At 39.5% G+C, this 22,700-nt stretch overlaps 1 protein-coding gene across 2 annotated transcripts in view; it reads right to left on the reverse strand.

The window, feature by feature from the left end:
- LOC110048765 (importin subunit alpha-4-like) overlaps nt 1–22,700 on the reverse strand; it is a 36,909-nt gene that overhangs the window by 4,893 nt on the left and 9,316 nt on the right. For both annotated transcript variants that reach the window (XM_089297594.1, XM_089297595.1), the window contains 15 exons: nt 22,316–22,363; nt 21,885–21,970; nt 21,184–21,270; nt 14,733–14,815; nt 12,249–12,335; nt 11,269–11,313; nt 10,973–11,035; nt 8,952–9,020; nt 8,163–8,219; nt 6,387–6,458; nt 6,045–6,098; nt 5,741–5,788; nt 4,342–4,428; nt 3,879–3,947; nt 432–473 (listed from right to left, as the gene is read on the reverse strand). In XM_089297594.1, the coding sequence (XP_089153720.1) occupies nt 432–473; nt 3,879–3,947; nt 4,342–4,428; nt 5,741–5,788; nt 6,045–6,098; nt 6,387–6,458; nt 8,163–8,219; nt 8,952–9,020; nt 10,973–11,035; nt 11,269–11,313; nt 12,249–12,335; nt 14,733–14,815; nt 21,184–21,270; nt 21,885–21,970; nt 22,316–22,363 (997 nt within the window). The remainder of the gene's footprint in view (nt 1–431; nt 474–3,878; nt 3,948–4,341; nt 4,429–5,740; nt 5,789–6,044; nt 6,099–6,386; nt 6,459–8,162; nt 8,220–8,951; nt 9,021–10,972; nt 11,036–11,268; nt 11,314–12,248; nt 12,336–14,732; nt 14,816–21,183; nt 21,271–21,884; nt 21,971–22,315; nt 22,364–22,700) is intronic.

Raw genomic sequence — 22,700 nt, forward strand, 5'->3', positions numbered from 1 at the left:
CCGGAGGAGGGGGGCACTGCCATATATGGGCTATATAGGTATGTGCCACTGTGAGGGGTATGGTTTTCAAGCAGTTTACTCTAGGATAGGGTATATAAATCAGAGCGTTTGGGTCTAGAATAGGGTATCATTTTTCACAAAACTGACCAGTTGGTTGAAGATTTTATCTAGACTAAGGAAAGCAGGAATTGCCACTCAAAAATATAAAAAAATCAAATCGGCGAGTTTAAATTTACGCAAATCAGCCTCAATAGTGTCAATAGATGGGGGGATTTGGGGAGTTTACTCTAGTATAGGGTGGCAAAATTCAGCTGAACTAGCTCTGGTATAGGCTAAGGGTTCCAGGGTCCCAGTGGCACATCCCCACCCAGAAATTCCCAAAGTACCCCCCCCCCCCGGGGTTTGAATCAGACTGAATACTCAACACTTACTGAAAGTATGTTCTTGAAGCCATCCAACAGAACAAGGATTGTCTATGAGGAAAAATACCACTACTTTGATCACATGGAAGCATTGTGGTGTAATATAATGGTAAGCCATGATCTAATTGAAATCCAGCTCAAGAGATCACATAGCAGGGAAGCGTTGTTAGTAAGTAATGATAAACCTATCTGGATTGATTCACATTGTGAACTAATTCTTGGTTTATACGTCAGTTTTACAATCCTTTTCTTGGACATCTGCCAGTTTGGTGCAGACATACCCACATTGACTTAGACAGAAATTATCACATCTTTTACCACATTTAAAGCCCTGGCCAAAAGGACTGGCAACAGACTGGGTCTACTTGCAACTCCTTTGGCCAGGGCTTGTGTGCACTTGCATTGACTTGCAATGACTTGAGCTCATTACCCTGGGTACCAGAGGTTTTTTCTTGCGCGTGGCAGACGGAAATACATTGCTTCGTTTCGGCAGCTGAAGGCACCAGCACAAGGGGCAAAGCTGCGATAAAAACCTCTGGTACAGAGCGGTTTTATTCACTGTTCTTGTTGAACTTTGATCAATTTTATCAGATTACATTTAACCCATTGACGCCTGTGCCGCCTGTAACCACCTGAGCAAAAAACCCCTCCAATTCCCTGTGCTGCCTGTAACAGCCCAAAATAAAAGCTCATGGGGACAATTGCCTTTCCTACCCTCCCTGAAGACTTTTTGGCTCTCCTATTGTTCTGTAGCCTGAGAACGTGGACATATTTCCAGCTGTCGCTTGTCTCCGCTAAAAATAACGTCTGCAAACTCGAGCCAGGAAACGATTTCTGTGACGTAATAACTTTTGTTTCTCCTTGGCCAATCAGATTCCATGATAGAATGAAACTCGAGTGCTCCTCGCAGCGAATAGCTAACGCAGTAGTTCTGGGGCTACTTGAGCTTAACTGTGATTGGCTTAAAATTCTTACGTCACAGAAATCGTTCCCTGGCTCGGGTTCACAGACATTATTTTCGGCGGAGACAAGTGACAGCCGGAAATACGTCTGCGTTCACAAACTAATTGTTCTGTTGTTCTTGAGGACAAATAAACCAATGAGAATGGACTTTCTGAGCATATTTTTAGAGGACTTTAGAGGTCCTAGAAAGACGGTTTTTCCTCTTAAAATCGTGCTCTGGAAAAGTAATCATGGTGCGCTCCGGGTCAAATCTAAAAACTTCCAAGGTCTTGTTTTCAATCCTAAAATGGAGAAATTACTGCTTTGGGCTTTAAAATTGAAAGGAAAAATACAAATCAGTGTTTAGGTGGCCTCAGAATGGAAGATCAAGGGGTACAAAGTCTTCAAACCTTTCTGGTGAAGAAGTTTTTCTCCCTGGCTTTTTGGACTTTAGAAACAAAAGTGGTAACGTACATTTTATTACTTGGAAGTTGAATTCCACTTTTGGAACAATTGGTAAAGCCACGGGCCTTAAAATGACTGCAAAAGTGGTCAGCAAAAACCCAAGCTTTTGCTTTAGTGTGAAGAATAATTTGAACATGTGATCATACAGCGAAGCACGTCTACGAAATTTTGAACATTTTATTTCTTTTAAATAGATTTCTTCGCCTCAGCTTGAATGAAAATTTATTGTTATTGAACTTTCGCATTTCTTTCATTAAATTTTGGTTCCCTGTATTTGGGAATTTTAGGTTTTAAAATTGAACAGTATTTTGCACGCTGAATTTCTGCATATTTAATTTACAGCAATCTCCAGGCAGTCTGTTTATTTAGTTTATTCGCTTCGCTCAAATATTTTTTGGAGTCTTATTCAGCTACTACAGAAATGCCAAGAAAAGAACTAAATGGGCATCAATTTTAACACAGTTGAAATACGGCCAATCTGAAAATAATTGGCTTGTTTTTGTCGTCTTTTTTATTTAAGTTTACAACTTTCATCTTTCTTTTGCAGTGCTGTGAAGCCTGGTTCACCCTATTTCACTAGTGTTACGCTTATCCCACAAATGTGAACCAGGCTTAATATTTCATCGTGCGGGCAAAGAGATTACTTGATTTCTTGTTTGCAGATTGATTTTTACAGAGTTCTTTGCTTTTATATTTCGTTGTTTTCTCAAATGATAGCCGTTATCATACAAGAATGAAATTCTGTTGTATTTTGGTTTCGTTTTTGTACTCCGAAGTCAATAATTAACTCATTTTTGCACAGTCAATTTTCTCAGCTTCTGTGGGACATTTTGTTGTGCAATAAAGAAATAATAATTTCTTGTTTTCTCATCAGTTTTACACATCAGGTTGAGTTCTTTTTGTTAATATTCTTAATATTTTGGCCCTTCATTTATTCAACTTTAAATAAACGATGTCTTGAAACCTAGTCTTGTGTTTGTGGTTACTACACATATGGTTTATTTTTGTGCTTTTGCTCGCTCTTAAATATTCCAAAAAACTCCAGAGAATTAGGGGTGGGTCCCGGGCAATTTCATTCAGGCGTCAAACCAATCACAGCGAACACCTCCCACTGTAATCACATGGCCTGGCACATGAAGACATGGCAAATTCACTTGACATGACAGATCTGGGCCTGTTTCTTGAAAGACCCGGAATCATTTCAAGCCCACGAAAAGCGCACTGGCATTGGGAACATCGTGTAGTTGAACACAGAGTCAAGGAATTTATTGAACTAACAACGATTTCCCAAATCCCCTTGGCAAAACCCGCCAAAACATCCTTGCTGCAAATACATTCACAATTCAATCCCTTTGTTTGGCACTTTAAAAGCTGTCAACACCATCAAACGTTTTGATGAACCTTTGTTATGGCTTTGACCAGATCTTGATCTTTCACAAACCTTACAGTGCATAAACAAAAATCAACCTCAAAATGTCCCATCCAAGATCATCACGTCACCAAGCGACAAGCACATTATTCGTGACATTTCACAGGCTCACATTCTCTATTCTTAGAAACCAATCACCATGTCTGTTAGATTAGAAAACCCTTGGAAGTCATTAGGAGCCAATCAGCTTTCTAGTCCAGATTCTGGACTAGACAGATTTAAACTGGCTTTTCATTGGCTTAGCACTATCAAAGAAATCGCACTCTGCACCAGAGGTTTTTCGCCTGGGTCACAAGAGAGACATCACTGACACTGGAAACCGCGGAAGAAAAACCTCTGGCACCCAGGGTATGCGCTCACTTTAGTCAAGGTCAAATTTGCTCGCAAGTCAACACCGTTTGGCCACCCAGCCCAAGTCAATGTTTCTGAGTGATGTCCATTTGTTGTTATAGTAACCTATTAGCCAATGAAATATAGGATATGCAGTCATGAAATTTTTTTGACATGCATGTACTTGCAAAGGAAGTTCATGATCCCGATTCCCAACGTAAGTCTCTACCCAAGTTTAACTTGCGGTTACTTGTGACTGCTTGAGAGTCTGTTTGGCTAGGGCTAAATACCTTGGTATCCTTGACTTCCAAGAGACTGCACATTGGCTCTATAACTCCATTCTGAACAAGGAAGTTAATCTGAAAAATCCAAACAGTGGTGGAAATTATTGCATGTATTAATCTACAGTCACAAAAACACTACAAATGGTTCTTCATTACCCATACTTGTATTACTTTTCTTAGCGCACACAACGAATTAAACAATAGACTGTCAAAATAAATTGATGAGGTATCAATGCAGGGGACATCACTCATCCTGGGTTATTTAAGACATCTGCAAAATACTACAGCATTTGTTATAAACTTATTTCTGTGAGCTGTTATTTTCATCACCATGACAACCAAGATTATAGACCCGATAAAAACAAGGAACATTTTGCTTCTACTGTGTTTCAAGATAAAGGTGAAAATTAAATAATTATGGAACTATTCCTGACCAACTCTTTTTCTGATATATTTCGCTATCATGTACCTGATCTGGTGTGCTGGCTGATGTGAAGTTTGTGATGGCCCATACAGCTTCCTTCTGACTTCTAAAATCTCGAGCTGAATTGCTTCCCTAGGATTATTTCAAAAGGATCACTGAAAGTATACTCTATGATACAACTCTGCAGATCAACAAAGAAGCTAACTGCTACCCAACTTGTTAAGGTCTCAGCCTTAATACAAAATCTGTTCATCTATTTTTTAATTAAAGCTGGAATTTTTAAAACTCTTGCTAACAACATCTCAGGGAAAATGATGTTAAATATTAATGAATTTCCCTAGATTGTTGGGTCAAATATTGAACTTGGAAAATGTCTAGAGGATATTTTGTATATTTTGCTTGGTAACTTCTGTTTTCATAATAAATCCCATAACACAACCAACCACAAATTGTTTTGACACTCTGTGGCACACCCATATGGCATCCACTGTCTTTCAGTGGCATGTATTATACATTGTACTTGGCTATCTCTGGACAAAACATGAATTACAACTTCATGGAAAATACAAATAAACAAGAGCAGTGAACAACAAAGTTTCTGTAAGACGCAAAACTTTCTCACATCTGAACATAATGTAAACTATGTTTGCTTAAATTTGACAGTGAGTAAATAATATAGAGCTAATTGATTGAATGTCTTGTCACAAGTCAAACAAATACTGAACACCTGTTTTTGTTGACTTTTCCCACAGGAAGTAGAACAAAAATTTAAGAGTTGGGTGTTGATTTTATTTATTGATTTGAGGACATTTACTTAAATTTCACTGCATGGTTTTAAGCCTCCTTAGAAGCTTCCAATCTTGTTTTAATATATTCTGAAAGGTCTTATAATTCGTTTAGGAGCTACCGCACGTTGTTTATATACCCAATAAATCCTTCTAATAGCCCCATGATTATATTCACAATTGCTTGCTAAATTCACGTTTCCGACAATTGTTTCTTGTTCTACACTGAGAATTGGTCCATATTTATTTTACATAGAGAAATTTATTACTCAATTCAAAACAACAGAAAAAATGGTAGGTCACCGTACTCGTTTTCAAGAAAATGACGATTTACCACAATGGCGAGGTTCTGCCATAAAGAAAAAGCCGCTATTTTTTAATGCGCATACGCTAATCAGGCGTGAAATTATGTGCAGTAGGGATGCACAATGCCATACTGGGGAATGACCTTAAGAATAATTACCTTTTACTAATGATATCTTCATACTTTATAAAAAAATTATTTTGGTGTATCACTTGTTATAGGTTATATCACTCTATAACAACACTAAATACTTACATCCTTAGTTCTGGCAATTTGAAGTCACAAAGAGGAGGAATGTAAAAATAGCAAGCTGTTCCTTTTTAGAAGTTAGTACATTTTTATACGGACCACAAACCTTTAAAACCTCTATAATCAAGGGCACCAAGCCAGCATTAATAACGGCCTGAAAAATAACAACACAAAAACCAATTACTATTATCTGAAATCACCATAATAACAGTCATCATCATCTTCATCATCATATCTATAACAAAATTCTTGATCGTGATTGGTTCTCCGTAAGCCTATTTGTCACATAATAATACTCGGTACACAGTCATGGAGCTAAACATCTCATTTGTTATTTGTCACCTCATCTCTTCATCATGGAATAGTTGTCAATTAGAATCCTGCTTTCAGGTTTCTTGGTTGATAATTACCTGAATTTGTTCCTTAGGACCAGCTGTAATATTTGATATTGCCCATGTTGCCTCCTATTAAATTATAAATAAAGGAAGGATTGAAGTGGAATATACATTGTTTAAGACAGAGATTGTAAGAGGTTTAGAAAGAAAATCAAATACCCAAAGCTTAACGTAAACACTGAAAAAGAAATTATCACAATAAGAAAGTGGATTAAATCTGAAGCCAGGTACACGATCTGCGGCAGTTGGGAAATTCTGAGCTCATTTCCTTGACTACATATACAACCTGCCCATATAGCACAGAAGTGTTTTCCCATTTCAAATCATACTTCAACATTATGTAGAGTAAAACCTGACCTTGACAATACTGGCTTTACTATGCGTCAACAGGTTCTTGAAGTGGAACAATGCATTGTGTTGTATCACCAACTGTAACAGTATACAAAAATATATGTAACATTTATTCAGAAAATTTAAACACATACCACAGGTGGCCCAAACTCAGTGATACAAACTGAGGTAAAAATGATTTACTTCTGAGCTGTGAGTGCTTCGTGACTCTCTGAAATATGTGGTGTTAAGTAATTTAATGGTGATCAACTATTGAGAACTTGAGCTCTTTATAGATAAAGACAATGTTTAAAAACCAACCAGATACAGATTCAATTGTGAACCCCTGCAGCAACTGGGCTTGTATCTTAAGTTGTTTCTTCAATTGAAATATTGTCATTTGGTTGCAATGACAACAACCTCTATCCAGGTTCCCTTGGTTGCCAAACTGTTGGTGTCCCCTGAAGAGTATACCTTACTAAGTTGAAATACTTTAATAAGTGTTCATCTTTTATTTACTCCGCTGGAAATAACTTGATGAGAACTTGCTTTGAATGGACCAAAAAAAATTTTCACAAAGTTCTTATAGAGAAAATAGCTTTTATTGTATGTTCCATAAATAAGCTTTACAGTACATAAGGCTGACCTATTTCTTATCTTTCCGTAAAGTGCAATACCTAGTTAAAATTTTGCTGGAAACAATAATTATTGAGTAGTCTACATGAAATTAGCCTGGGTAGCAAGCGTTCTCATACGAACAGCCTGCATTCTGGCCATGCGTAAATTGGAGCAAGAGCAAAAACTCAACGAAGCAGGGGGAGGTGGGGTGAGAGAGGGAACATTTGCCTGCAAACCCCTCGATTTTCAAAAACCCGTTCGCCCACGAACGGGGCTCCTGATTGGTGCAGCGTGGTCATCTTGAACAAGTGTATCAAGTTCACTTGAATGAGTCCAGGAATAACTCGAGTGTGACTTGCACAATGTCATGGAGGAGGGTTTGCGAAATTGTGCTTGCCTCAGCGAAGATTTTTTAAACTTGACGTGGATAGTACATTGATGTTACTCAGAAGACACCGTCTTTTAGAGGGTAAATACTTGATGGCTCTATTACCTGCTGGATTCAGTGAAAGCTTTTAATTTCAGCTGCTTTTGTAATTATTGATCGTACGCGAAGATCAAACAGGAACCAGGGAAGGAGAACCAATCTTTGATAGTCTCATTTGGCAACCTTGCTTAGCTTTTCTGTGTCGTTTTTCGTGTCCGGATAAGATGAGACCAAATTCTAGAACCTGGCGACTGGTTGTTGTTTTCCAGGCAAAAGCGAATTTACCCACCGGGATTTCCTCGCACTGACAATTTTCAAACAAAGGCGTCAAATTTTCGGGCGGCTCTATAATTCAAAGGTGAAATATCTTTTTAGCAGCAAGAGAATAAAATGATCATCAAGCTAATGAACGGTTAGAGTTAAACCACTGTCAGGAAAAGCTGGTCTCAAGCCGAACATTTGACTTAATGCCCTCCAAACTAGTGCAGTATGTAGATACAAGTAGCACTATTATGATTTTAGGTCAGTGACAAAGTTGTCAATCAATAAATGAACTCAACCACAAAAACCAATGGGCACTTTTAAAAATGGAGGGGTTTGTGGGCAAGCATTCCCTCTTTCATCCGACCATCCCCTTCTTTGTCGAATTTTTGCTCTTGTTCCAATTTATATGCGGCCTAGAATGCGGAAAAGCTCTGACTAATTTGTAGCGGAATGCTTGCTACGCAGGCTAGCATGAAATATATGTCCGAGCTTGCCTGAGTCTGTTCATCTGTGCCTGTAACAACATTACCAACTGCTCGTAGAGAAGGTGTCTGTAAAGAACAACACAGTCAACAATTAGTAGTTGTCAATTATCCCAGCATCATAAAGTTCACCATGCAGTCAAAGAAACTAGACAATGAAAGGGCGAGTTTCTGTGGGACGATCTGCAGCAGAACCAATGATCCAAGATCACTCAATCACAACAGTGCATCAAACGAACCCATGAATCCTAATGCCCCAAGAAGATTCTTGGTTCCTTTGATGCACCATGATCCAAGTAATCTTGGATCACTGATCTTGATCAATCCAAAGAAACACACCTTAATTAAGTTTTGAGTTATAGCTGGCAGTCATTGCAGGGGCTTAATCATGTATAAATGCATCAGTAAACCCAGCAGCACTTTATCATTTAATTCAAAGAGATTCCTGCATCCAGCCCAATTTCCATTTGCAATATTAGCAGTATTAGATCATAAACCAATAAGTGAGTTCTGCACACTGGGAGTGAAAAATGTGAAATGTAAAAACAAAATGTTCAAATTTAAGAACTTGCCACTAAAATCTTCATATCAGAGGGTGGATCAGGTGAAATGCTGCTTATCAGGTTTAAAACTAAAGAAAATTCTGAATTTTCTCTTCTAGATTTGGTCACAGAAGCTTGTGCAGGCAAATACTGATCTAAAATGGAACTGACTCAATCTGACTGAAAACTTTGGTAGGTCATTTACAAGAGGTGGTTACAAAGGAGGAGTTTGTATGTGAATGCATCTAAACACACTTACCACAACATTAACTTCATGGTGGCCTAATAAATTGACCAACAAAGGTAGAATTCCCGAGTCAATAACAAGCTGCAGCATGAAAAGTAATCAGTCTCCTTTTAGAAAACAATATTGTATATGTACAAAATTAATCATAAGCCACACATGAATTAGGCTCAGATTTCTGGAAAAAGAGGCTTCAAGAATTTATAACTATGATAACAGTGCTTACAGAAACTGCACAGCAGTTAGCACTTTTTTTTATCGAGCAGATGTTATGCGTGAACATTCAAGGCAAGAATAATTATTAACTAGTAATGGTTATCACAAAGGCCACCCCCACTTTCTTTTATTTCTACAGATTGAAGACAATTGAACCTTATTGCATGAGCTAAAACTTCTATATCTTTTTTTTGCAAACTTTATCACTCATAATGTTCCTGTAACTTAGGCATCTTATCATGGTTATTATCGAAACATAAGTAAACTAAAGCAACACTTTCTATTTTTCATTCCATTCCAGACAGCCGTGAGTTTTTGTTTGAAAGATCACAAAAAGTACTTTCTGAAAAAAAGTTTCCTTCATGGGAACTAATATTTCTGTTACAAAAATTTTACTCAGTAGAACTTAAGAAAAAATGGTTAAAAATTCTAGAGAAACAAAACATTATGTCAAACCACTCTGCTGTTTGAATTTGATGATGAAACAAACCATTTTTCTTGTTATAAGAGCAAACGTATCTCGAAAGCAGAACAGCAGTTGAGAAATCATCTGGAACTTGCTGTCACGATTTTTTCCTGGGACAAGTAGGAGGGGGAAGCACCCGGCAAAGAAAAGGCCTTTCTCTGCAATTCCCCCCCTTCCCCTACCCTCTTGCTAAGGCCTGATACTCAGGTTATTAACAGAAGTATTGCATTACTGTCACCTCTAATCTATATATGCAAATTAGAGTCAAATTTTTTGTCCTCATCGAAAACGCTGCAAAACGTTTACATTTACCTTTGGATTCCTGCCAAGTCACTCAGCCGTGACAATGAGCTCTACACCATGAAAGATTACTCAACACAAATGAGCAATCTGAATAAACGACATGCCAAAGGTAGAACTGGTGATCGGAAGTATTTTAGCCACAATTGAACACGAGTGAAGCAACACTCGCCTCAAATATCGAGATTTACCGGTACTTCAGAATAACTAACAATACCTTCCGAGTTGTTTTTATCCCAAAATCCATCTTCAGGATCTTTGAAATCGTTTTCAATTTGTTCTATATCAGAATCTCCGCCATCCTGAAGAGAGTTTACTTGATCGCAGTGTGTTTATTTGACCCCCAGCAAACTTTCGGCAATCCTTTGTGTACTTTTGGGCAATCCTTTGAGAGTCATGTTCTCAAAAAATTGAGATTTTTTCTGCTACAGCTAAATTTTCCTCCCTTTATGCAGGGACCTCTAGGGTGCCTCCTCGGGTTTTGGCCATCTGGGCCAAAACCCTGTGGGGGTAATAATTATTTTCAGGTAAGCAGTACAGTAGTATGAAATCAATGTCAGCACTTCCTCTGAGCACTCTTACCATTAATTATAATAATTATAATTGCTATGTTTTGATCAGTCTACCCTCTATAACTAAATAAAAAGTAAGTTTATTTGATATTAGAAGTGCACAATGCACCATTCTTTAGTTGTGAACCACATGTTATATTTCTGAGATAACTGGCCCGCCATGTCAGACATAAATGCTTTAATTGTTCATACAGAACCAGACTCAGATGGCTTTAAGGTCAAAGATCTGACTTCACAGCTGGATCTTTCCTATACATGTACTAGCACCAGTCTGGTACTGGTTAATTTAGCTTGAATACCCTTGAAGGCTCAGCTCCAATTAACTGTTAGTTTCCTTGATATTTTCTATAACCATTTACATAATTATAACACTTCTCATGCAATTAATCTGAGTGTGTACACTGTATAGTCAATAATGATTGATTTTTATTACAGCAAGGAAGCTGAAAGACAGTTGTGATATTAAAAAGGAAAATTCTTACTTGTATTCTATCATTTGTTCCATCCGTCAAATACGACAAACCCCAACATGTGTCAGAGAGAATCTAGAATAAATTAATAACAGACAAACTGAGCTTGCTTGTTAAGTAATAAAATTAACATCTGTCTCACAGGCTTAACTTAGTCATTCTCGTCTAGAATTTATACACAGCCCACCCATTAATCACATGTGTATAGCTGTGCTGGATTTAGATTCCAAATACTCAAATTTGAAACTTAGCTCTTAATCCTAAGGTACAGTATGGTGAGCACAATCCTTTTGAGTAAACTATCATACCTCTTTATCCGTATGAGTGATCAGATGAGCCAGAGCAGGAAGGATCTGAAATGATTATTAAGCATAAAGAAAAAAAAACTTACGCTCTTAGTTGGTTAGACAAGGAAAGCTCAGTACTCCCACATGGTACAAAACCGAGAAGACCATTATAAAAGCAAAAAAAGCTGTGTTTAAAAATTAATGTGAGATCCATGAAAGCTGCTGTCAATCATAAAAATGGTGATGTATAGCTCACAGTTATTACAGCTTTCACAGGCCAGAGAAGCTGGAAGAGGAGAAAATCACACACCAGCATGCAAAGGAAACCAATTTTTGGGCTCACCAGCTTTGGGCAAGTTGTAACTATGATGTACTAACCCAAAAGTCATTCTCACAAGCCACCAAAAAATTCATCTTTTACTAACAGTAGTTCCATGATTTGAATTTCCTGGTAAACAATTTCCCCAAGAAATGTCACTCTATCACCAACCCATCAATAGGCCCTTTGCTCCTAAGCCATCACGTGAAATTATGGGCTATAACTTAATGAATGCCAGAAATGGAAAAAGCATGTCGAAAATATCAAAATGGCCAAGTTTAGTCATAGTCACAGTTGTCGTCGTAGTAGTAGACTTTATTGGTGAGGGTAACATTTGACATTTGCAAGGTCTTGCTCTCCAGCAACACTTTCCATACAAATCCATGCAAATTTTCCGAAAACTCAAATGGTCATATAAACTTACTATTTAATGCCAGGAACCTCAAACTTGGCCATTTTCGTATTTTCGATGCGCTCTTTCCATTTCTGGCATTCTTCAAGTTATCGCCCATAATATACCAGCTGCAAAGGGCCTATTGCCTAAAGTGAAGGACAGATTCTACTAGCTCGATAGCAAAATCCACAAGTTCTGGTACTATCAAACACCACTTCCTTGCACACTGCACACGGCATTATAATTGCTGTAATTTAAACAAGTGAGTATAAATATTGTTGGACACACCTGCTCTACTGCTGCCTTCTCAGGAGCTGGGTTTTTATTTCGGCACAAGTTTGACAGTGTCCATGTTACATTACGAAGAAATTGAATCTGCAACACAAAACACCACGAGAAAGAGTTTATGATGGGTAAATAATTACATACATTGCCAGGAATCCTGGATCTCACTGCCTATTGCAATGCCCTTCTTTTTGTGATGAAACTACAAGATTTGCAGCATGTCACTATCTGAACCTTCAGCTACAGTATAACTCAGACTTCCACATGTCCATAGCATAAAACACAGGACTTTCAAGGAGTATTTTAAAGTTTTTTTTCATGTAAGACTAATTAGTATTATTGAGTACTAAGTACCCACAGAGGTCACTATTAGGGGGAAAAAAATTAAAAGTGGTCTTTTATATTTTAAAGGAGCTCAGTCAGGGTGTTTTGTCTTGTTTTTGGTCACGTACATAATCTCCTTTAAATGGAAGGAATAGTTTACCAAGACAGAAAAACATCAAAGAGATACCGGTAATAATACACCATAAAGGAACAAGGATCGTCAAGGATGGCGAAAATTGACATGGATTGCAAACGACGAATTTGAAAAATTTAGGCTAAACTTTTCAAAATGTGCAAACCACGACTGAGCTCGTTTAAATAGTTTTAAAGCAGGAAAATTACAAGTCCTCTTCCTTCTCAAGATCTTCCAGGAAGAGGAGACAGCCTAGAACATTCAAGAAATTCCAGTGGGTGTATAATAAATAAACCCTGACTACAGTGACTGTGTAAGTCTAGTTTTCCTGTGTTAAAAAAAATAACAAACAAATAAATATACAGTGTGTTACAATATTAAAACTGGGAGGATTTGGAATCTGCTCTGCCTCATGTTTCTTAGAAATTCTAAACATGACACTACAGGTGTTAGACTCAATCAATCAGGATATTATATTATTTATTATTATACACCTTTACTTAGTGAAAAATTAATAATTAAGTCAGTGGTTTCATAAATATTTTCAGCAGGAGGGGAACTGGTTTTCACAGGTGGACAAAACTTTTTGAACTGAACTTGTTGGAAAAACTTTCCTCTAGATAGTCAAACCTGGCAGGCAAAAAAGCCAGTCGATTTGAGAGGTATCGAATGGTCCCATTCAATTTAAATACTACTATTACCAATACTATTTGACCTTCAGAACTCGTACAAAAGCTTGCCAGATCTGTACAGCTGTAATTGGTTAGATTTTAGAAGCCTACAAATAGATAAAGCTGCATTGCATTGAATTTTTTCAGTCAATCAGCAGGAAACCAGTTTGCTGATCATCAAAACCAAAGCCCAAAATGCTTGATAGAACGAATGTCTTGTTATTTACATTTCAAAAGAACTATACAACCAAAAAAACATACCTTCCATTTTAGTGTCAGGTCAGAAAGAGATGGGAAACTTTAAATCGCGGGCTTTGGATCTAGTAGATTTTCTTGAGAGCTCTAGAAGTTCTTCAGCGTCCATGCACTGACTCACGTGAAACTATGTGACACTGCTGGGATTGGTGGAACCACCCTAGCTTTGCACTTATTGTTCCGATTTGGAGGTGTCAACCAGATTATTAGCTAGTGCTTGGTGCAAAACAATGTAAAAAAGAGGTTCTGGCTAGCGGAAAACTTACAAAGCACTTGAAGTGCTCGCTGCTTGCCATCTGCATTTTCTAAAGTGCTCGCTGCTCGCAAGAAAAATTTAACAACTGCTTGTACTCGCAAAAATAAACACACTGCTTGCATGCTTGCAAAGACCATTCAATACCCCTACTTTGCCCAGTGCCTGGTCCTTATTGAAATCACTGTAAAGTACATCGTGTAGAAAGCATTCATTTGTCTTTTGCTAATGTGTCCCAGATTTGTCCAATCACGGACCGTAATAATATTATTTCAGACTAATGACAACACAATCAACGACTATCGCTGGCTGATTGGCTCCAAATAGACATTTCCCACATCTATTCTTTCTTGTTGCCAACAATTATGGTCGCTATAACAATTGTTGTGTACTGTGCTGCTAATTGAGGGTTCTGCTTTCAATGATTGAAGGTGGCATGTTAATCAAGATTAACAACTGCATTGCTAAATGGAGGTTGGGTGCCTGAGACATCCAGGAGCTTCAACTATTGGCAGCCAGCTCCTAGATAAAGACTGCTCCCATGGCTGGCAAATCATAGCAAACCAAGCCATGAGCTCCCATGCGGTAGGGGGAGACAGGCACCTGTCACACTGAATTATCAGAGGAAAGAGGGAGGGGGAATGCTTAAAGACGTGCTCCCATGCAAGACAACACTCACTGTAACTGCTATGGCTGTGAAGGCTGCCAACACATGTCTTAGCCTGGGAGCACACGGAGTCCTAGTGCATGCGCATATCAAAACACTACTGACCACTACAGGAACGCAGGCATTCTCCCTTAAATTGCATTTAACTACATTCAAGGTGTTGACAATAATACTGTTTTCTTACATTGATGCCTGGCTGAATTATTCCTAGTAAAGGTCCCAAGGCACCATGGGCTAACACAAAGTTTCTAAGATTTGGTCCATCACCTAAAACAAAGAATTATCAACAGCACACTCAGGCAGTAAATAACAATGTGATTGGTGAAATAAAGTCCCTTACAAAAGAAGCACATTTTTCATGGTACAAGTGAATATTCTTGAAAACTCCTATAGTACAGGGGGTTTTCCTTTGAAAATTTTGAGGTCAGTCACAAAAACGTGGCTATTACAAGGTGATATTTCTAATTAAGATTTTGTTTGTGTCCTCTGATACTCCCAGGCACAAATCAATTCCATTGTGTATTGAGGGCATTATAGGTGACAGAGTTGTAAGTTAATAGGGCATGTGCTGTTCATAGGCAACAGTTGAGTTGTACTGACATGGATACCAGAAGAGAAATGCAAGGAAGGCAGACCCAAAAAGACATGGAGAAGCTGTCCAGTGCACAAGGCCCAAAGTATCCTGTGAGACAAGAGAAGCGGCAGCATTGCTTAGAATTCTGAATGTTGCATCCAAATTTTCAATACAAAATGGGTGATTCCAGAAAATATCTACACCCTACCATGGGCGGCATGAACATTTTAATCTCCCCTTCCCTTTGGAAATTCCAAAATGCTCTACCCCCCCCCCCCCCCCCCCCCGTAAGGATCTTGAGGCATAAAAGAACACAAAAACAGCTTTGTGAGAAGGCTCTGTAATTCCGTAGTTCTGAAAAGTCCTACATACAGCAACTGTGTTCCCTATCTCACGTCAGTGCTGGGTAACCAGGCCACTATCTCACAATACTGTTACATCCTCCTCTTCCATTGAAACATGAAACAAGCTCCGAGTGGCAACAAACAAAATAATTTAACAATTACGTCAGTAAAATAACGAATTCAAGAAGTCCACAGAGGCAAATGTAACTACCCTCATAAGGTTCATACTAACATAAAATGAAAATATAACAAAGTAACAATTCTGCTTGAGTGCACCCCTCGGGGCTGGTAGTAGTCCTTGAAACGGATCAGGGTCTTAATTATGCACCCTCTGGTGGATCTTCTTTCAGATGGCTGTGGGCTCTCTGGCCATAGGTCTTTGGGGGGTCTCTGGTCATCTTGGAGCTGTGTCCTCAGGCAAAGATGTGCCCTGCTAGATGGGCTCTATGACTCTTTGGGACTGGTTATCTGATGGAGGTGGCTTATATGGTTCCACTCCAGGACTCTCTTGTATCTGTATCAAATCCTTCCTGTTTCTCCTGTATTTTGTCCCTTCTAGCACTACTTCATAAGACCTTGGCATGACTTTCTTAAGGCATGTTGCTTTCTTCCACAGCATTCAGGGATTTCTTGGATCCAGCTTCATTCTTACCATGTCTCCTTGTTAGAGGTCTTTTAGTTGCTTGGCCCCTCTGACATAGTAGTGTGCTTGTTTCTCTCTTTTCTTTACTGCAAGTTCCTCAATGGGCTGGGGAAGTTTGGGTTTCAATAATCTTGCTGAAGTTGGGAGGGAGTCCCGGTTCTCCTTCCCATCAGTCTCTGCACTGGCGAGGAGTCGAAGCCTTTGGTTGGCGTATTCCTCCAGTCCAGGAGAGCAAAGTAAGGATCCTTGTGGTAGAACTTAGCTTTCTTGAGGATTTGTTTGGCTGTGTTGCCTGCCTTCTCAATTTTTCACTTCGATCGAGCACAGTGTGTACTGGATGTGATATGCTCAAAGTTCCATTCTTTAGAAAACATTTTGAAATCCAGTGAGGAGAATTGAGGACCATTATCACTTCTGACAATGTTGGGGATGCCATGAGTGGCAAACTGTGGTTTCAGACTTGTAATTACTGATGAAGCTCTTGTACCAGACAGGGCTCATATCTCAAACAAGTTGGGGTAGTCATCAAATATGATTATATACTCTGTCTTATCCAGTGTAAATAGATCCACAGCAACCTTTGACCAAGGTCTGGTGGGTACTTTCTGTGGCACAAGGGGCTCTTTGGGTTGTTCCATGCGAAATGAATTGCATGTTCCACAAGCAGAGACAGTCCCTGACAGCTGCAGACATCCCACACCAATACAGGATTCCCCTTGCTCGCCTGAGGCAACCCTCGATGCCGATGTGTCTTGTATGGATTTTCCTGAGCATTTCCAGTCGGATAGCTGCTGGTACTATGACTCTGTCCCCTCTGAAGAGTATTTCATATTGTACAGTCAGTTTGTTTCAATAAGTGTAAAATGCACAGACTTCTGATGGCACTGCTTTTCTGCTCTCTGGCCACCCCAGCTCAATAGTCTGCTTCAATTGGTGCAGGACTGCATCGTTTCCTTGAAAATCTGCAAGACGCTCCCTGGTCACAGCAAGATGTCGAGTCATGTCGATTTCTTCTACTGATCGGATGAATTTTAGTTCATTCTGTGAAACATGGTCTGACAAAGGTAGATGCGCTCTGCTCAAGGTGTCCACAATGAACATCTGTTTCCCTTTCTTGTAAACAACATTTACTTGGTAGTTCTACAAGCACATCATCATTTGCTGGAATCTCTTTGGGGCTGCCAGTAGTGGTTTCTTTAGTATAGCCTAGAAGGGCTTGTGGCCGGACTCTACGATGACCTCTTGGCCAAAAATGTACTGATCAAACTGCTCGCGTGCATGTACAATTGCGAGAAGTTCCTTCTCAATCAGGGCATAATTTTTCTCCCTGGCTGTGAGTGCCCCTGATGTGAAAGCTACAGGATGGGTGTCCTGCAACAGGGCAGCTCCAAGCCCTGATTGTCATGCATCACACCGTAGGGTGCACATCATAGTAACGCAGTGCAGGGTGCTTAGTGATGAGCTGCTTCACATCTGTGAAGGCTCTTTTCGTGGACTTATTCCAGTGCCATTCAACATCCTTGTCTTTTAGATGTCTCAGTGGTTCCATGACTGTGGACGGATGTGGCAAAAACTTTGAGAGGTAATTTGCCATTCCCAGGAACCTCTTTACTGACTGTACATCAGTGGGCTTTGGAATCATCAGGATTGCCTCAGGATTACTTTCTTTGGGTCTGGTTTCTGTCCATCAGCTGTAAGCAAATGGCATATGTACGGTACTTCAGTATGTCTAAGGCAGACCTTCTCTTTGTTGAGGGTTAGATTTCTCTCCCTGGCTCTTGCAAGGACGATCCTCAGGTTCTTGTCATGATCTGAGGTGGCAGTCTCCATTTCGTCACCTTCTCTGTACACCAAAAGGTTATCAGCAATCACCACAGCTCCTTTGATCTCTCCAAAGGTACCATTCATCCTCTTCTGAAACTTCTCGGGTGCTGAAGAGATGCCACAGGGCATGCGTAACCAGTGATACTAACCGAAAGGTGTATTAAAGGTTGTGAGTTTGCTGGAGGCATCGTCCAGTTGCACTTGCCAAAACCTCCTTTTCGCGTCAAGTACAGAGAACACCTTTGCTTTGCTGAGCCTGGTGGCAACTTCTTCAATGGTAGGCAGAGGGTAGTGAGGCTGCTTGATGGCTCTGTTTAGATATTTAGGATCAATACATATTCTGAGCTTGCTGGGCTTGACCACTGTGACCATATATGTACTCGATACCCAACATGTCGCTTTGCTCACCTGGGCCAGGATTTTCTCCTCTACCATTCTTTCCAATTCCAGGCTTAGTGACTCTCTTAAGGTGACAACTACTCTGTGGGTTGGGTGTATGACTGGTTTTGCTGCAGGGCCGATCTCCATGTGGTGAGGGCCTGTGAGGCATCCAAAGCCTCCAAAACATCTGCATACTCTGTCAACATGTGGTCATTGATGACTGTCTTTGACATTGGCAGTGAGTGTTGGCTGTCTTGAGTTGCTGTATCTATATGATGGAGGGAGTCTTTCACCAGCACTTTTAAGAAGTTCAACCTTTGGCATAATTTTACACTCAGAAGTGGTCTCACATCCCTATCAACGACTTAGAATGCAAGGATGTGAGAAGAACCATCCTCTGTACACTTGAGTTTGCAGGGATGTACCCCACAGTGTACATAACTGCTCCATTGTACATGGTTAACTTGGCGTTGCTTTTCTCAATATAGAGGTCATCAGGGTCTCCCATAACTCCTGCAAAGTCCTTCAGTTGTAGAAGGTTGGAAGTTGCTCCATAGTCGAGCTGAAACTTGACATTAGCATTGTCGTTTACCATCATCGTGACAAACGATTGACTAGCAACTTCATCATCATCCTTGGTGGTCAGTGATCTAACTTTGTGAGTAACCACGTCAATAAAGAATTTGTCTTCAGTATCATCATCTGTTTCTACCAGGTGGAGTTGTTTGCCTGTTTTACTTGGTCTTGTTTCTTTTTGTTCTGCACTTGGATGCAAAATGGTTTGCCAAACCACACTTCTGGCACTTTGAACCATACGCTGGGCAAAGGTTCCTGTTCCTTGGATGTCTTCTGCCACAGAATTTGCAATCTATCATTACAGGGAATTTACTAGGCGTCTTTTTAGGAGGTTTCTCTGTAATAATCACACTAACTGATTCCTCGGTTGTCTTGTCTGTATTTATTTGCTTCAGCTGGACCTGAGTGAGTTCGGCTGACCTGACCTTCACAGTAACAGTTTCCAAGGTTAGCTTTGCATCTCTCAGGAGCCTTTCTCTTACTGAGGAATCCTGTATTCCAGAGACGATCCGATCGCAGATAAGAGATTCTTTGAGTGCTCCAAATTCAGAAGTGTCCGCTAAATTTTTTAAAATAGTCACATTACGATGGTGGTCAATAGACTCTCCACTTTCTTGATTTCTTGAGAAAAAACATAGCGTTCATAAATGGTGTTCTTCCTCCCGTTGCAGAACAACTTGAATTTCTCCAAAACCAAAAGTCTTGTATAGAACATGTTCACGTTGGAAAAAAGGGTGATGAACTCAAAATTGCCAAGGTTTGTGTCTGTGTGTAAATCAAAGGTAACCACTGTTCTGACACCATGTAAGGATCTTGAGGCATAAAACAACACAAGAACAGCTTTGTGAGAAGGCTCTGTAATTCCGTAGTTCTGAAAAGTCCTACATACAGCAACTGTGTTCACTATCTCATGTCACTGCTGGGTAACCAGGCCACTATCTCACAATATCGTTACACCCCCCATGCCCTCAAAATTCCAAAATCGTTAACCCTACATACAACTGTGTTCACTATCTCACGTCAGTGCTGGGTAACCAGGCCACTATCTCACAATATCGTTACCCCCATGCCCTCCAAATTCCAAAATCGTTAACCCCTCCTCCCCTCCGGAATTTCTGATTTTTTTTCATACCCTCTGGAATTCCTGTCTGACTACCTAAAACTTCCACCAAATGGGAAACTTGCTCTTTTTCCCCCACCAAGAAAATTCTGCTCACAATTTTCGGTCAAGCAAACAAGCAACTCTAGTTTGTCAACGTTTAATAAAGTACACCACGGCTTTCCCTCCTAAGTGTTTTCTATAAGTTGCTTACCACCAAATAAAACTTTTTGTTTTCAGTTGATTAGCTTCATATTTTCAAGAGAGTAGATCGTATTGATACCAGTGGAAGACAAAAGTAAAGTTCATGATGTGCCGTAACCTGCCATATTGAAAATTGCATCCATTGAGTAGCTCTTGACCACTAGTAATGTAGCCTACAAATCTGTCATGCATTCCATGTGGAAATGAGAGACTGTTGCAAGTTTTTTCCATGCAACAAGATCGTCAATTGCCAATTTCAGATTGGAAAGAAACACAGACTTGTCGTATAGTTTATTAAACTATCAACTAATTCATCAACTGTAAGGCCTCTTCGATGTGGAGCTCGCTACACAACTCATTCTCTCACTTTTCCGCATAATCACTAACACCTGCCTGATCGATCTTTATCCTTCCTCCACAGTCAGTTCGTGCTTGATGATTTACAAACTGGAAAAGTTATCAGATCAGCGATTTCAAGCAAAGCTTCCCCCTCTGGAAATTCAGGGCTGAAACCCCCCACCCCATGCATTTGGAATTCCAAACTGCGTTAACCCCAATGCCTTCAAAATTCCAGTCCAAGAAACCCTTCCTCTTCCTCGGAATTCCAAGATGCCGCACCTGGTATGGTATGGATATTTACTGGAATCTCTGTTTCGCTAATCGAGATTTAATATGATTGTTCAAGACGTCATCCAACTTTTTGCTCCTATTTAGACAGCAGTTGTGAGAGGAGGACATGAAGTGTTACAAGAATCATACCAACCAAACACATTATTTAGTACTTGCATTAATCAGAAAGTAATGGGAACATATATCAGGAAAATTCTAAGTACCATCTGGCAGCCATTCAAACAAATCACACATTATTTTGTAACTCTTGTTGACATGACTGTGTCACTCCAATTTCATATGGCATTCTCTGACGGCAATGTCTTCAAGATTAGAAAGTGGTCAAAGCCATGTGAAACATTAAAAGTTAATTTAAACTACCTGCTATGTTTCCAAGTGCCCACACAGCTTGTTCACAAACTTGAGCTTGTGACGATGACAGCAACTTAACAAATCTAGGTACAGCACCTTGAATTAAAAAAGGTTGAAAGATCAAACTAAGAAAAACTCAGAGTAAAGTGAAATATGTCAGGCTCTTCCTGAATTTGATTCCATCAAGCATTGCAAAAAAAAAAAAACACCTATCAAGTGTGATTAGTCACTTTCACATTATGCACCTCATTGCAAAATATTGCAAAATTTGCTAGAAAATTGGTAATTTGGTAAAATTAGTTGTGAACTAAGCTAGCTACACACAATCACAATAAATATATCTGTATAATATATGGAAAGGTAGTCTTCAGGTAAATCCGAGCGTTCTGATTGGTTCTTTCTTGGTTGCGATTTTGCCATACGGACCATTTCCATGGAAACGGTCATAAGCTGTGTAGTTTTTGTTTTCGAAATCCGGCAAATTCTAAACAAGCATGGCCCAAGTGCCATATAATAAACTACTTACTAACCTAGCTAGCTCAAGCTGTACTGGGGAATATTGCCCCTTGGTCATTTTTGTACGGACCTCGCTGCACTCGGTCTGTACTGCCAAAACCCCAGGACAATATTCCCCAGAATGGCCCTTGCGCTCCATTAGTAAGGAGTTATTAATTAGTTTCTCATTATATTAAAACTATACACCAGATCACCTGCTTCCACAACAACTCTTGTCTCATCAGACGAGCCAGACGCAATATTTGTCAACACCCAAGCGGCTTCAAACTGCAACGAAGGACTAGAGAGAGATGAAAGCAAAGCAGATTATGCTAGTGTGAATCATTTGCACAACATCAGGTTTGAACCTGGCTATTGTGAATGTCTCTCTCTACATTAAGTTTTAGGACCTGATCTGTGTGGAGTCTCAATCTGATGCGCAGTATTAATAATAATTGTAAACATTTATAACTGAACAGAAGCCAATCAGAGGAAATAGATAGATCTCTGTAGAAACATCATCGGGTGAGTTTAAAATGTTAGGCTGGCAACTTGGATATTGAAACAGAATGATTGAATAAAGAGAGACATTCATTTACTGGGAGTCAGTCAAAAGGTTATTGTCGATATTATAACCAAAACTTACTTGTCAAATCGCTCTAAGATGGCAACAAACTTTGGTACCAATCCTGAGCTGAGAAAAAAAGAATATCAATAACAATAGATAAAATTGTGACTAGTTGAACCTCACTCTTTCGAACTGTCAGGGGAAGTGAAATATAGTTTGAAATAGCAAGAGTTCACAATAGCCACCAGTAAGCCACCAAAGAGAAAATCTAAGGGAAACAGTTTTGGGTAGAAATAACGAGGAATTCGAAATAATCGAGTTTGAATTAGCTGGGTCCAACTGTATCTTCTTATAGCTATCTAGCTGCCAAAGCTAAGGCCGAGAGGAACTCAAGCTTCACAATAAGTGCCTACCCTCTAAACCCCAGAGCATAAATACAGTTACTGTAGTGGCAGCAGCAGCA

This window comes from Orbicella faveolata, unplaced genomic scaffold (assembly GCF_042242905.1).
Source record: "Orbicella faveolata isolate gen_17 unplaced genomic scaffold, um_ofav_v1 contig_3, whole genome shotgun sequence".
Lineage (NCBI taxonomy): Eukaryota > Metazoa > Cnidaria > Anthozoa > Scleractinia > Merulinidae > Orbicella > Orbicella faveolata.